The sequence below is a fragment of the Cephus cinctus genome, unplaced genomic scaffold (assembly GCF_000341935.2).
Source record: "Cephus cinctus unplaced genomic scaffold, Ccin1 Ccin1_scaffold0318, whole genome shotgun sequence".
Classification (NCBI taxonomy): Eukaryota; Metazoa; Arthropoda; class Insecta; order Hymenoptera; family Cephidae; genus Cephus; species Cephus cinctus.
In genome coordinates this window covers 221589-238675 of record NW_014333019.1, presented here as the reverse complement: position 1 = coordinate 238675, position 17087 = coordinate 221589, and the positions used below count along the sequence as shown (strand labels likewise).

At 35.9% G+C, this 17087-nt stretch overlaps 1 protein-coding gene across 3 annotated transcripts in view; it reads left to right on the top strand.

Annotated features, from left to right (window-relative positions):
- Positions 1–17087, top strand: part of LOC107266524 (probable G-protein coupled receptor CG31760) — a 110782-nt gene that overhangs the window by 76733 nt on the left and 16962 nt on the right. For all 3 annotated transcript variants that reach the window (XM_015737115.2, XM_015737116.2, XM_015737114.2), the window contains one exon: positions 2801–3001. In XM_015737115.2, the coding sequence (XP_015592601.1) occupies positions 2801–3001 (201 nt within the window). The remainder of the gene's footprint in view (positions 1–2800; positions 3002–17087) is intronic.

The window sequence follows — 17087 nt, the reverse complement described above, 5'->3', positions numbered from 1 at the left end:
CATTTTTTTTTTTTTTTTTTTTTTTAATGGAACATCATTTTCTGTTATAAGCAAATTTCTTTCGTAGCACGTTTCTTTCTTAACATTTTAAGACCTTGCTGACTAAAATCCATCCAGCCATTTCCAAGTTATTGAGAAGTGAATTTATTGAACAATTTTTGGTTGCAGCGCCGCTAGAGTATTTAGGGTTCATGCGCTTAATTTCGCGACTGAAGATTATACAATAAATTTACTTCTCAGAAACTTGGAAATGGCTGGATCGATTTTAGTCTACAAGATTTCAAAATTTTAAAAAAGAACGAGCTATACATATATTCTTATACGAACAGAAAATTGTTCCTAAAAAAAAATGGAAATAATCCTTGTAATCGTCCAACAACGATTTTGTCCTCTTAACATATTTATTGTTACAAAGTATTTTCCACGACAACTCATTTACGCCGTGAACATGTAAACAAGCATTAAACGTCTATTAATCATTACGTCGTAACTCATTTCACAAGACCTTCCGGTAGTCACTCCTAATAAATTCAACGAATCAATTTTAATTAGTAACCCCTTCGTAACGCATCAACGAAGATGACTAGTCAAGCGAATTAAATTTTAGAATTCCTAAAAGATAGTTGTGGAAAAAATAAAAAAATTTATAGTAACTTAATAGCGAGTAGGTGTAAAATGTCACAGTTTTGTAATCGGAATTTCATGTGCACTCGAGTTATACAATTTACTTGATTTGGACTAACGACGAAACGATATAACAATAATGGGGTTATTAATAATTTTGTCAACATTACGTAACAATCACATAGGACATAATGACAATGATAATTTCCCATTATCAATTTGCTCGTTACCTTTTATCGTTGCATATCTCTGTCTCGTATATCGATATTGATGATTATTCGATGCACCGGCACGGCGCCGGATTTCCGAGCATCTGTTTGTCATCGAAGTGCATCGTGCAATTTGGCAAACGGTCAATCGGGGGTTGACCTATTCTGGCAAGAAACGCGGCAAACAATACGTTTGCAAGCTCAGAGTGGAACGCGGACATTTATTGACCGAAAAATTGGCCGTTTCCGGATACAATTTTCACGCTGTCGCTGACAAACAATGTATTGACGCTTCGATCCGGCCTCTTTTTAAATCGAGAACAATGCTTTGATATCGGTTTCCATACTAGGCTCTCTTGCTTTTCACTTTTGGTAATCCATAATCTACAGCAACTTCATGTTCCCTTGGCACCCTGTCACTTACAAAAAGGAAACTAGATGTTTCAAAGGACCAACCCCTGTCATCTACATAGTGTACACAAAAACCTGAGATGTATGAAAATTATAATAAAAACTTAACACGTCACTTTTTAATGGCATCGATTGGCTATTATAGCATAGAATATATTTTATGTATGCACGAGCAGATATCAGCATTCTTAATAAATAAATAATAATTTTTCACAAAAAATATTCGATTTCCATTTTGAACGTGTAGTATCGAATAACAATGCCCTGTTCGTTCTTATTCTGTAAAGAATGCCATGCATGGTTATGAAAATTGTATAAGATTTATGATAAGATGGATACCTGTCAAAATCGTGTGTCTCAGTTTTCTTTTTGATCTGTATTTCATTTCGTGTAAGAAAAGGAAATATCACACCGTCCAATAAACGCAGAAACTTGATACGGTTCTCACAGTCCTTAATTTTCGCAATCCAATCAAATGAGAGCTTTAAGGATTTATTAGCTTACACCCAGATTGTTGTTCCCGGCAAAGGACTATGGCATATTGTGCCCCTGTGTTCTTTGTTTCTTGCCAATTAATTTGTGTGCCTGGATGTCGAATGGGTACGAGGTAATTTGGTTAATTAGCGAAATAAAGCACGAAGTATGGATAAGAAATTGATATAGGAGAATCAAAGAGCTTTGTGATTAATTCGATTGTCAATCGTACTATAGAAATATGGATTTTGAGTAAAGATATAATATTAAATTAAATCGTCTGATCAATTCAATTTTTTTAACTTTTCAGTGGTGGTGCAAGATATGCACTTCAGCTATAATATGTCACAGGAGACTTAGACTTAAATTTCTTTGGTTGATTTTTAAAAGTTTTCTCGAATCCGATAAAATATCCAGCATCCAAAATAATAATGTTTATTAAAATAAAAGATATTTTTTATATTTTCCCTGTAAAGATAAAATATCGAAATTTCTTTGCAGTCTTTTTATCTATATTTTCGAAGGAAAATAAAGCTTAGGAAGATATCACGTGATCCTATAGATAGTAATAAACTAATAACGTAGCTTTTTTTCAGACTGACTCCTCATTAATCATATGCGATACGTCTATTAAATTACAATGATATATTCGTGTAGCCTCATATGTGGATACTGTCAGACTACGGCGGTATCGATCTTGTTCAATGATAATGTTGTTTTTCTAAGAGCGGACTGTAGTTTCTTTGAATCAAGAAAAAAAAAGAGAAATTGAAAGCGCGATTGTCGATCAGACACTTAATTCATAAAATATTCTGTAATATATGGCGGTACTATATGTATAATTCAAGATATGAAGGTAGCTTGAATGCCTAAAAATGATTTTTATAACTTTACCCAATTTTTCTGAAGATTTTTCACAAACTAGAAGCCCAAAGGTTACTCCTCAATCTTCTTTGACTGATTGAATTAGCATTAATAAAAAAACAAATGAAATTTGAAAACTCATAAAATCACTTGAACCAATCCCCAATAAGGATTGGCCCAAGTTCAAACTTTTGACTTAATGCTTTTTTTCTCAACAGGGTGAAGAGAGTCAATATGCTGTGGATGGCGTATTCGAGTGTCTACCCTGTGCCGAGGGCTGCGAATCCTGCCTGGATGGTTCACCCTGTGTAGTATCATTAAATTGGCTTATGCGGACTGCCATACTTATCTTGGAATGCTGCGTAATAGCCTGTCTACCAGTAGTCGTCCTCTTCACCTGGAAATACGGGAACGTGAAAGTGAGTTATTTTTAACGAAAATACTATCTTTAAGAATAAAAGCAGGGTAGAAAAAAAATGAATGAAAGAAATAACTCAACGTCAATATATTTAAAAAATATATATATTATAACTACTATAAGACAATCAAAAATATTTGCACTACTGCAACAATATTTTTTTTGTACTTATCAGTTGAATACATTTAACCCGAAGTACATAACACTACCCAAAGCTGAGTTCAAGAAAATTTCAGACGACGTCTGCCCTTGGAAAATTTAAACATAAGTACAAAATATAGCAAGGGCCAGACTACTAAAATCCGTAAGAAAATGTTCGCGATAATGGGAATTCTCGTACACTCCTTATTGCCTTGGTTCTCCTTTGGCGGACTATAGGTGCCATTGGAGGGTTGCTATGAGAATACAAGGACGTGCAGGTTACTTAGATAGTGGCACCCCTCTATCTATCATTCTCTGGTACACGTGCAGAGATTGTCGCTAGGGGTAATTTCACCCCCGAAATTGGCCCGAGAAGATCGTTATGGAGATCAGAGCAGAAAGCTACACACAGATTTATGTCATTTTACGTACAACCCCTTTCGCAAAGTCAGTGAATTTTCATTTTAAATTCCTGAGCACAAAAACACACTGAAATAAAGTGTTTTTTAAAATGTGTAAAAATTCCTAATGCATCAGGGGCCCGGACATTTTTTTTTTTTTGTATTTTTAAATTACAATATACATATAAGTACTAATTTAATCATTCACGTCTGGACGCAATTTATTAATTATCCATTGCGCAATCTCTTTGATATTCTGCAAATAAAAGCTGTAGACGATTGCAGCCAGCTGATTCTCATGTATATCCCCCTTATATATGAATATATACACGTATCTTTAAGGGTAAGTACTTTTCGAACAATTCATCCCTATCAGGGGGGTGTGATCTAAGTCGTGCAAGGTTAACCAGTCAACCTTGACTCATTTGATTATCGTGTCAGATTACTTAACACACAGTTTTCCATAGTTGGCCGGTCCTCTTATCGATTACGTCCCTGAGCTATTCCTCGACGCGGAAATTATCGTTAACGGAAGCTTTATTATCGTTCCTCGTGATATTTAAATCACTTCTCCAATCAACGTTCACCCCGAAGCGCCTTCGCGTTTTTGCTTTGATAACAGAGATATCCTCTCAGCGTTCTCGAGTACCACGAGGCATTTCGCAATTACATCTACGATGTTACCCTTTTATCCAGTAACGAAGACGTTTCAATGTCGCGAAATTGTTTAATAAGTACCTAATATATATATTTAATATCTTATAAGGTTTCCATGGAAAATATTGACGTGATACGTCATTACATCAATATTAATGTTTGATCAACCATGGCAATAATCAATATTGCCTATAATGAGATATCAAAGTTACTTACTTCAACTGCAATGAGATGGTTATTAATTTTTAATTGTACATTTTTTTTTTACAAAATTACAAAAAATAATACGTACGTGTCTATACGGGGGGAAATAAAAAAAACTTTCAATCGTTCAATCTGAGAGTCACGCTTTACGATCAGGACGCTACCCAACTACATAAAATCTTAAAAATTTTTTGTCTAGTTGCCACAGTAGCTGCGTCACTCCAGTAGAGACATATGAATGGGGTAGTTCGTTATGGAAGTCACGTAGTGGCGCGCGAGCTTTCACGGCTCTAGGCGAACTCTAGACCGACTCTATGATTAATTGTTACTCCACTGGCTTCAGCATCTCGCGGCAAGAAGTCTTCAGGGAAGTGTTCCAAGTTTTATCTTTTCCTTTTTTACTGGAAGATAGTTCCGCCTCTACCGCATTAAGGTCGCAAGAGTAGGATAGTCAGGTATTTCTTTCCGGTCTCCCTACAGAGCTTTTCGATCGCTTCGAACGTTCAGTATGCTTCCATCGGAGTTGCATACTGACGTAGTGCATCATAAGACTTATGCATAGAATGAAGTTGAGTATATATGCGTTATCGTACGGCTTAATCATTTCCTCTATTAGTCTGATAGAACAGAAAATTGCATTTTCGCGTGCTCGGGCCATGATGACCGCTCGAGTCATTAATGCATGGAAATACTTTGATCAATGCACTTGCGTTTCCTGTATGGTAAAAAGTGGCTCGAGAGTTATTAGGTGCTTACGATTTACTAGTACTGTAAAATTAATCAGGAACGATCGGAATCGATCTACGTTCCACTTTTGAAACGTGTGAACGTTTTGGCATATGTGCACATATGCACGTGCACCTAAATTTTGTGCAAAGTTATAGAAAGTATATTGTTTTTCATGGAAAGTAAAGAAATATATATATATATACAATATATATATATAAATTCTATATATATATATATATATATATATATATATATACAGGGAAGGAGGAAATAAATAAATGAAGTGTATGGAATAGAGCACGGGGGAAGAAAGTTTTTCGTGGAATTGATCGATGCTTTGAAAAAGTTCTCGACGTTACTTTACCTAAGTCGTCAGTAAAGAAAATAAACGGCAAGACAAAGGAGGGTAAAGTCGCCAATTTTTCAGACCGAAATGAAATGCGTTTCGTGCACACGTGTTCCCGGTTCAAAATCGCGCATGGGAATCTCCTTAATGCAAATCATGCAAACTATATCCCTGCAGGTAACGGACCGATCGTCGAAGAAATCTTTGCCTTTCCACTTACTGGCATTACCAGAAGTTTATGTTTTCGGGACGCGCAACCATTTAAATTCATCTCACGTTGTTCGTCGATATCTCAAATTTGCTTCGTGCATGGAATCGGGGTGAAACCTGGCGAAGCCGACACAGTCGGATTTCAGATAATTCGGGATGAAAAATGATTTACGGAAAGGGTGCTGACGTGAAATAACTCGATCAAGACCATTTTCACACCGGGTGACACGAACCCTGTCAGAATGATGTAAAATCATTCGAGGATTAACTGCAAATGTGTGAAATCTTTGTATGTACCCTTGGTTTTTGAAAGGGGATCGCTCGAAATACTCTGCAGTCAGGTTACAGAGAGAGAAAACGTGACTTTATTGGCCTTTTGAGGATTCGAGCATAAGAGGGAAGGATTGATCGAATCATCCTCTTACTGGAGGACTGCGTACGTGTTAGAGGATTTGCGCGTGTTTAATGTCCATGAAGGATCTACTCATTTGGGACGATCGAAGTATGTTGGTCAATATGAAAGTGTCCTGATACGTTATCGGTGTGCTTTCCATTATCTCATGATGAAATAATTTTTTAAGCTTTTTGCAGTAAATTACCTTTCATGAATACGAAAGAAAAATATGAGTTGAAATGCTATTTTATGTTCTAGACAACAATTATATGTTAACCCGTTATCTATTGCATATACGTGGCTCCTTACCAGATTCTGTACACACTGTTCTTTATTTATAGTAACTTTATATAGAAATAGGATATTGAAACGTATTCGAAGTATTTCTGCTTGCGATCTATTATTTCTGTATGTATATTCGCCTTCAAGTATGACGAGTTAATATGATGTAAATACGTACATATATCGGAGTTATAGTTTCTTCAGCGAGAAATATTACACACAAAAAATTTGTCGAAATAATTTACAGTGTTTTCGTAGTAATTTTGACTTTTTTTTTTCATTTTCATTTCACCGAACGTTCTAAAGCAACGGTTGAATGCGGAGGTCGTTAAATTTTTTGAATGCCCATGATCCATTTCTTAACAACCTGTTATAGTTACGAGAAAATACGGATAGGATAGAATTTTGCTGATATCGTCATTTTAGGGAAAGTAAAAAATAAAACCGTCACGAAAACGAATGTTTTTTCAAAGTTCGCAATCGGGTTCGTCCTCTATATCGAAATATTTACGCTTGACCGACTGTGCGGAAATAACAGTAATAAAAGTTTCACGAGAGTAGCCACATTCGGAAAAAAAAAAATTGATAACACTTAAAAAACTAGTAAAATTTCTAGAAGCGAAACAACCACCGTGGCATTTATTCCGTGTGCACGCGTAGCATGTGTGAAAAAATTTTCCCTCGTTACAGTAATTAAGTAGCTCTTGGGAATTTTGCTTGCAGATAAATTAAGTATGACCTCACCATTGGGTAACGAATAATCCAAATCCTTTCTGCCATTCTCCACCACCGTTATTCCCCCAACCCCCCTCCCCACCCCCACCCCTCAATCCTCTTTAATACTCTCAATTAATAACGTAGCGTCGAATTAATGCGTTATGTCTTGTTACGCAATCACGCACGATTACCATCATCTGTACCCATCTCATAATTCATTGTTAAACAATTATTAAACAGTAAATTGCCGTTTGACAATTTAAAGGGTTGAAATATAACGCGTGGAATTGTGTCATATGAAAAATGCCACTGCATCCACGATTACACGCAGAATACTAGCAATCGTTAATAAAAACATATAAAAGGCAATAAATCCACATGCATTCCAACAGTCGGGCTCACCCTGTACCACTACGCAGTAGACATAAGGTTATCCCCGACAGAAGCAAAATCTTGATAACAAACAGCGTGTAAAATTTTTAGTGTTATCTCCTTACGTACGTATGCGTAATGTACATATATGTATATGCATAGGAAGAGAATATCGTAGGAGTGGAATTAAAAGATATAATACATAAACCACTCGGAAGCTAACATCGCACTGTTGCTGTTTTCTCTAGAAACAAAGTGGAGTAGATTTACAAACCGCCATAGTTACAAGGGTAGTTTATATCCACTTTGCCTGATACAGACATTGTATTCTGCCTTGGTTAAGCGATAACTTTCCATCTGTTTAGTACACTGTTGTAACGAACATATTATATCGGAGTAATCATGTATATATAGTGTACTTTAATATCGTGGGATACAAGTACGTGTATTCAAATTTCAAAAAGTGTAATCTAATGACATGAGCTTTGTAAAATACGAATTGACTAATGAACAACGATCAAATTTCAAAGTTCGTTCGCACTCGTATTTATAATTAGATATATATATCATTAGAAGTCAGTGTGTGGGTATACGATGCTTCGAATTACCTATGTATTTTAGTATGTTGTGTCAGACGAACGAAAATCTTATTAGTCTTTCGCTAACGAGAATTCGACTCTGTGGTTAATTTTGAAAATGGAGAATTGACATTACCGACATCAGATAGCTAGTTTTTACTTTGTATTAAAGCTATTTTAATACCAGCAAATCGTATTTCGCGGCTCTTGATGCAAATGCAGGACTTCGTCCCCATGGTGAAAATTATTTATTTAAGAGATAACAGGGGAGTTGGGGTTTTAGGTGAAAAATAATTTTTATCTCATTTAAATACCAAATCTCCATGAAATACGATCCTCCCCATTGTCTCCCCTAATATTTACTCTCTCTCGCCTCTTCTTTCACTTTTTCTCCATTATCCCCTTGCGTGCCACTCCTTTTGTCCTTTCCTTCTCTACCGTCACGCACTGACACCTTTTCCACTGTAACGAAGGAATATAACCCAAGGACACTAATTATTGGCTACTTTTCACATGTATTTTATCTTTTAATTTTCCCGCGACTTCACGCACGTAATAAATGCTGCTTTCGCGTAATTGTTTATTATGGTAATAATTTCTGATGACGCCAAAGCCGCATGGATTCGCGTGAATTTTTTCATTCGGAAATTACGAAATTAGAGGCTATGTTTTTTTGACTAGACGTTGAGGTAATGTTAGGTCATTTATTATTGAAATTTTCACTGGCAATCCAACACGGGCGAAACTTCTTCGTTCCCATACGAATGTTCGACGGTGCTCTCCTTTGCTGTCTGTGACTGCTAGAATTGATGGCACACACTTGTCTGACAGTCCCAACCCACAGAACGCGCTTGAGGGTTTAAGTTTCAGTTTGGGCTCGGGTTCAGGTTCTGTACGAACGCGAAAGCAGAGTATAACAGATACATTCCTTTCAATCGATATCAAAAGAGTTCCGGCCATAAATCTTTTACGTGTTACAAGCAGAGCCCCGTGCGCCTGTATCGGACAAACGAGGAACGTAATTCTTCCGTCATTTAATTACATCCATCTTACCCGCTTTCGTTTCACCTTTTGCCCTGAAGTCCCAAGCTGCACGACCTACATCTCTATATGACCGAACATTACCGAGCCACGCCCGTGTGTGCTCCTAATTCATCTCCCGCACACTGCGCTCGACGTAGTGTCTTGGCTGTTGGAGAAATAGCCGTAAAATCATGACATACCTGTGTATGTCAAATCCAATATCCACTGATCTTTAGGGAAATTCCAAAATAGCCGTGACCTTTCCAATTTCATAGAATCAAAATCGTACAAAGTCTGTTCGTTCCAAATAGAAACTCTTTCCACTCGTATTAACCCCATGTACTTGAATTATCAGGTTATCGAAAAATTTGGAACAAGAATATAGGTGGAGAGCAATATGTAATATAACATACTCGTAGACCTCGGTATAGTATTGCTTTAAGAAAAAAAAAAGAAAATTGAATCATTTTACCCTTAAAGGTATATCAGAAATCTTATAGCTTATAGGTGCAGTTATCGTGATACAATATATGGATGGTTGAAGGTCGCGGTCAGATGTTCAGAAAGAACTGATAACACTTATAAGGTACCTATATGTTTTTCTGATAATAATCTTATATTATTTGATTTAGTGAATTTCTACGGTACTGGATGAGGAAAGTATCTCCTGATAAAAGTGTTAAGGGCCACTAGAATACGTCCTGTGACGACTAAGGCGGTCCTTTATTAATGGTTCCATTTCACCCAAGTTGGATCGGAGCTGCGCAAACGACACGTCAGACTACAATCTCTATTACCGCAACCTTATAGGCTATCGACGCTTTAAACCTTCGTGAAAAGCATTCCGTTATCGACGACGTTGAGATGAATTCGTCTTTCCTGTAAATTTATCGAAATCAGCTGGAAGACGTGGAGTTACCTTACCACTTTTTTTTCTGTCGCGCTCTTTTTCCTCCTGTTACGGCCTTGTCGTAGCGTTTTTTTTTCTTGTCTCCGAGACTCCTATCCTTCGTCGACAAGGACCCTACAAGGATTGTATCTATTCGAGAATTTGTAACATCGCTGTCTCTGACTCTTTTTTTTACTCTACAAGTTTTTTCTCATGTAAAATTTAACCGAACAAATGTCGGTTCGAATTTACGCTGGAATTATCTTGATCCATTTCAAAGTGCAGATTTATTCACCTCGTAAAACCTAAGGGTGGGTTACGCAGTTAACGCCAGACGTGTCTAGCTAGTTTATCTACACTGTCCACATGGATGACTTTATCGTCGTCATTTATAACCATTTATAGCTACTGGTCATTAATGATTAATTATTGTCAATGTAAATTTTTTCATTTTTTTTTTCTGCTTGTTTCTACTTTCGTATCTTTTTATCATTTACACGTATTTTGTTATAGATTGTCATGAGTCGTATATCAATTTTTCAAAAATCGGTTCCTTGCATTTTTGTGTCATTCAAAAGTTGCGCGTGAGAAACGCTCAACTATCGTATCCCTGGTGGTTGTCAAACTTCAAGTTGAAATGCATAATTGTTTTGTCCTTCTGTTCTTTAAATTGCATTTCATCCGTGGAGATACTATAGTATATTTTGCTACACCGACGAATACCATCTGCGTGACACTCAATGTTAAATGAAGATTTTGCCTTGCGGGCTTGTTCTTGATGGGGAGAATGAAGTTACCATCTAGAAAGAGTAAGCGAGTAAAATGAACCTACCCTGGGGACAATGGAAGTGTAGAAAGTGGAAAGTCCCAGAAGTGTATTAAATCGCTGAGAGAAGGGAAAAAAGAGACGAAAAATACAAAACTTAAGTATTTTAAGTATTTTGAAAATACTAAAAGTATTTTGAAAAATGGATAGGTAAAATTTGAATAGAGAAGGACCGTATGACTTTTGATCCTCAGCATCATAACTTGTATATAGGACACCATTTTTTAATCAGTTTTCTAGTATTTTTTTAATAAGTTTCATGAAATTAGATCTACATTTTTTTATTTCTAGCCATCATACACGGTGTTTCCTAATTTCATGAATTTTCCAAATTTTACTTCAGATTGGGAAGCGGTTACTCCAAAAACATTTAAATCTATACGGAATACGTAGATTAATCTTATGACTGAATTGGTGGTACACCATTAACTAAGTATTTGATTCTTAAGATATATACGCTTATCAATAAAGATACGAAGTTGAAATTTGGTTGCTCCTAGGACCTAAACTTGCGATAAGAATTTTCTACCAAAAAGAACTACGGCCTTGGTCTATATTAACTGTATCATTCTAAAGGAGTTCAAGGCTCTTCTAAAAAGTATATTTCTTTTTCGTGGCTTACTTTCCTTGCTATCCAGGAAGATGAAAAAAGAACGGAGGAGCACTCGAGAAGAGAGTGCCGCGGCTTTTACACTCGCCTTTACCTAACACTCCAGCCATAGAGTGTTGGAACATTTTCGCGTGAGAAGCGTTATCGATGAACCATAAAGTTCGCGAAAGTAAAGCCATTCCAAGAAGAGTATGATGGTCCTTCGCTGAGGGAAGGATTAGCCAGGAGAAGATGGTTCGAGGTTGAAAAAAGGATAAAATATTGAAGCTCTTGAAAAGTTGGATCAACAATTATTCAATGGTGCCAAAAACAACGCATGATAATAGTGGTTTTCCGAAGAGTGACCGTATTCGCGGGTGCTGAAAACACGCGAGTAAAGGATTTATGTCAGAAAAAAAATGAAGAGGAGTGAGTAACAGTGACCCGACCGTATTAAACGATTAACTACGTAACTAATTAATCATGTTTAGTGAGTTTGAGTGATGTCGGCAATCTCATGCCGTGATAGAAAATAAAAGGAAATTTTAAAAACGGGATCACGAGTCACTATAAATCATCGCTGCATTCTCCTTTTCATTGAGAGTCGATATAGTGATAATGAGCGTGACGAAAAATTATATTTCTTCGTAGGATCTTTTTTATCCCATTTCGTTTCGTAATCGGAGAAAACACACTTTCCCTAAAAGGGTACGTTCCCACGGTTTGTAAAGGCTGCGATGTACAACAGTTATTTAAAAAATATTCATCCCTTAATTAATGGTTATTCATCAAGGATCCGCGCTATACAGCTTCTGGAAATTAACACCTTAGGGAACTTTTGGTCTTATTAGTATTTCGTGAGCAATATCGTCGTGTTTTACGAATACCGTGGAAAGCGAAAAAGAGGGATGATTGAATGAAATGAAAGAGAAAGAAAAAAAGTAAGAATCAAACCGATGGAAGGGTCAGCCTTATACACTGGGTTTCTGTCTACAAACACCTACCGTCTTGCAATACAGAACCGATGGATGGACAAAGTGCCGCCCTGAATACGCTTTAGTCTCGACACGGATTGAAATATATCACGTGGTAGAATGGTAGATAAAAGGGAGAAAGACAGAAAAAATATAACAATAGTCGCACATTCATTTACGAATCCGAGACGAAAATAATAGCTTCATAGAAAATACTGTATACCGTCCGTTCTTATGGGAGAAGATTAGAAAAGAAAAGATTGAAATATAATATACCATTGACTTTTCATACAAATTTGAATATTCTGTCATTGATAACGTCTAATGATAACACCTCAGACTTCTTTCATTCATGTAACGTATATTATTGTAAAATATTTCTATTTCCCCCGTATTAATTACTTTACGCGTACCACTCGCTCCACGGGTTTCACGTTTAATCATAGTTGGTATTGAATTTTGCACTGTATGAAACCCGTTAAGTCTGCTGGCGTGTACTGAAATGTAGTAAAACTATATCAGTGACTAAAATAACGAGTTTTGATGTGGAATAATTTTCATTGGGTCTCATATGAATTCATATTATTTACATAATTATTCTTGGAGAACGTATATCGTTAGATATTTTATGGCGTACGAAAATATAAAAGTACAATATAAAAACATTAATGATACTAAAGAAGTTCTACAATAGTACTGAGCAGCAACGATACAGAATGGTTTGAAAGCAATTGTTTTTCATTTTCTCTTTTTCATTATTACAGTCTCTAAAGAGAGTCCGCTACTTGGTAAATTATTAGAGACATAAGATCAACAATTTCGCCTCTGGTAAAAATATGCAAAGTAGGGAAGACAATGAGAAGACCGAATGTACCAACAAAGAAAATGATCATAAGCTTATTTACGAGTGCAATGCTGAGATGAGAACTGCATTGCAAAATAGAAATCGAATTTCCTGAATTATTCCCATTGGAAAAGAGTATTCAAGAGTACCTGAGAAAAGTTATTCAATAATAAGACCACGAATTGAAGCTCACCCTACACAATCCGACATAGCTATATACATGTCCTGTAATCTCGACGTCGCATCAAGACAATAAAAGTCACGATAATACAGTAGAAGGAGCTTTCAGAAAAAAGCTTTGAGTGTACTTTGCATTGTAAAAAAACCTATGTTGCCTTTTATTTATCTCAACACACAGTTCGTTCTCTGTATTCTCATTTGAAATGAGTAAAATTATCAATTGGTCGCGATAGTGATGTTATTTGTTGTAACAGTATAATATTTTTTTCATAATTTTCTAATACCACGCTGATTGTTACTGATATTTTGTGACAAGGTGCAGTTTAATAAATATTAAATTCATTCGTATGCAGGCACGTCACATGAACCATGTTGCATTGCTGCTGAAAGACAAAAACATTGGTTGTCGATATATGAAAATATTGAAAAGCATATATTCATACACGTTTCAGTAACCATCGTACCCGTGCTTACAATTGATGTGTGGTTCAACGTTTGTTATCAATTCGTTCTATAGCTACGTGATACAGCTCTCTCATCCAATGAAATTGTTAACGGTTACATATATTTTGTCTGTCGTAATGCTGAATAATATACGCTTATGAGGTAAACAAAAAAAAATGTAATTCCAATCAAAATTATTTGTTTGCCATACGTACACGTAAAGCTCCGCGTATAAATCGTTTGCATATAGCATGACAGAGTTATTCGACTAAAGTCGAAAATTCATTTCCCCACTTTCTGGTGCAATCGACAAATTGCTATATATTTTTCAAACGTTATTGCCATTTAAAAATGCAATATCCAAATTAATTAGTAAAATATAATTATAAAATATACGAATTTCCGTGTCCTTAAACAAGTCGTACAATTAACACATAAAGCTAAGAATTAAGCAATAGTCAGTATATTTACGTCTAAAAAGTAGTTATGCAAAGTATATAAATGAGAAGAGAAAGAAAATAAGTAAATCCAATGCAAGCATTATCTTCTCAACGCTTAAGTTTTTACCACTCGAAATAATGGACCATAAACATTAAATCCGAGGACACGTAAACGCAAGCTTGTCCCCTGTAATAAATTGGAATCTAAATACACAATTAAACTTTCGCTAGCGAGGTTCAAGGCTAGAAAGATACTAAGCTTTTTTGGTTGAATTTAGGAGGCTTAACTTCATTGCCTTCATTAAATTTCTGCTAGTAGAGCAGCAAGTCGGATACTTTGTGGTATAAAAGGACTGTAACGCATACCTACCGTGCCGGAAATGCTCTTGGGGAATTGTTCGGAATGGAAATCCCCACTTAATGTTATCCAGGGACAAATTGTGCCGCCCGCTTGACATTTTGGCAAAATACTTCACCACGGAGTTACGTCTTACGAATGATCGCGTCAAATCTTTTCTTGACTTGAGGCTTATCTCATAGGGTTACCATTCTAGGTACGATGAAAGATCTTTTGATCAACACTTCTCAAAATTCTCATAATTTCGCAAAATAATTGTTTCTACTCAAACAGACAAAATTACGTTCCTTGTGAGACTTTGAATGTCTTATTAGGAATTCAAATATACCTTTTATCCGTGTAAACATTAATTTCTGCGAGAATGTCAGACACAATGTACAATACACGATGGGGAATGTTTGAAATTACATCCTTTATGTTACTTTACCTTAGAAGGTCTTTGTTTACCTGTTAAAATGGAATGCTCGTATGTGAGTTTACAAGCGGAACTAGCAACTTTTTTAATTAAACTCAAAAACTAAGTTTGTAAATTAAAAATTGCTACCGTCAAAGTTATACACGGTACACGAGTATGATGAGATTGACGTTGATCATTAGCACGGAAACTCTTGTTCTGCTGGTGACGTTCACAACTATCCCGGTATCAGAGCCACTTGGAATACACGAAGAACTGTTCAAGGCAAACATAAATATCAAGGGAACTTTGAAGTGCAGATCAAAGTACATTCTTGGCGGATCTAAATCGTGAGAAGTCATTCGAGTAATGGTTATTGACAGGAACTAGTACAGGAAGTGACGTTCTACCCACAGTAATGGAGTACGTATGCACATACCTATTACGTAGTAAATACTCGGTGAAGCTAGGAAATTCGTTTTCAACGTAATATCAATTTCACGAATCTAGATTCTCCGCATACACATACTCGTACCAACGTATCACCCTTATGGATACGTATACTAACCAACCCTTGGACTATCTCCCTCATAATATTTCTCACCCTCGACATTCTAATTGAATGCTCGTATTAACCCTTCTAACCTAAAGGCGAAAGGGTATCTCGAGTACTCGCTAATTCCCTTTTCCTGGACGGATTATCGTAAATTCTACATACCACTCGTGTTATGTGACGTTAAATGTACCGGAATCGCAATCGGCACGATATTCGACCAACTTCGCGCCGTGATTGTTCTTCGTCAGTTCTGAACAAAATTTTTTATATTTAGCAACCATGTTGACTTATTATTCGTGGTAGTTACGTAGTTTGACAGTACTGTTGAGTTTGGTTGTTCTATGCACCTCAGAATATAGCCAAATAATTACGATCGTGTTCCCAGTAGGATCTGTCAAATTCACGGCAAGCGTGTTATCTAATATCAACAACACATCGCACATTCCAATTGTCAGTACAATTACCCGAAAACATACCGCGAAAATGTACGAGGATATCATCCAGTGATCGGACTGTCGGAATCAGGTGGTTAAATCAATTCACCGTGAAGTTCACAGGGAATGCATGAAAGTGAAGTTGTTGGGTCGTATCAGGTGGTAGGGAGTTGCTTAATTACAGACCAAAGAAAAAGTATGAATAACAAAGACAAAATTATTACATCTGCAAAATGATTGCAGAAGTTACAAAAGTTTCGAAAACTTTTTTAAGACTCTTCGTATTTTATAGGTACTAACTGTGTATTATAATATATATATATATATATATATATATATATATATATATATTTGTGTCTATAGCATACTTTGGAGACGATTACTTTTACGAACACGCTTATTCGAGAACTTATGGCTATTTTGGGGTCTGACCTCAAAGTTTTTCCAGCGTAATGACTGTTTTGAGGCCCATAAAGGTGACTCTCACACCGAATTTGTTTATATTTTTTTATTGTTAATAAAATTGTTTATATTGTTAGGTTAGGTTAGGTTTCGTTAAGTTAGTTTAGCTTAGAATTCCAATGCTGTCACACCCCAAGGTTTTAGTTTTTTTTCTTTTTTAAAACATTAGCTTGTTTTTGCAGTTTTGACCCCTTAATGCTTCCGGTTCCCAAAGTATCCCGTGGACAAGTTCATATATATCACACGAAATATTCATCATCAATCATTCTAGTACTATTCATTATATATTCTTGTGCGCTTCAACAGCATGTCAAAGAAATTATAAAAAAGCTGAAAAAGCTCCGTATATATATATATATATATATATGTATATATATATGTATATATATATACATATATATATATATACAATTTTTAATTACTACCATTTGAAAAGAAAGTAAATTGGAGAAGAAAGCGCGAAGCCGTATATTATTATGATACGATAAAATTAAGAATGAGATCGTTTTTCCTTCTTTATCATTAAACATTTTCGTAACGTTGAAATGTTAATTAGAAATAGGACACAATTGGTTGGCTCAACCGTATTTCAGCGAACGCATCATGCATGTTCATAAGTATGTATATCATAGTATATAGGTAA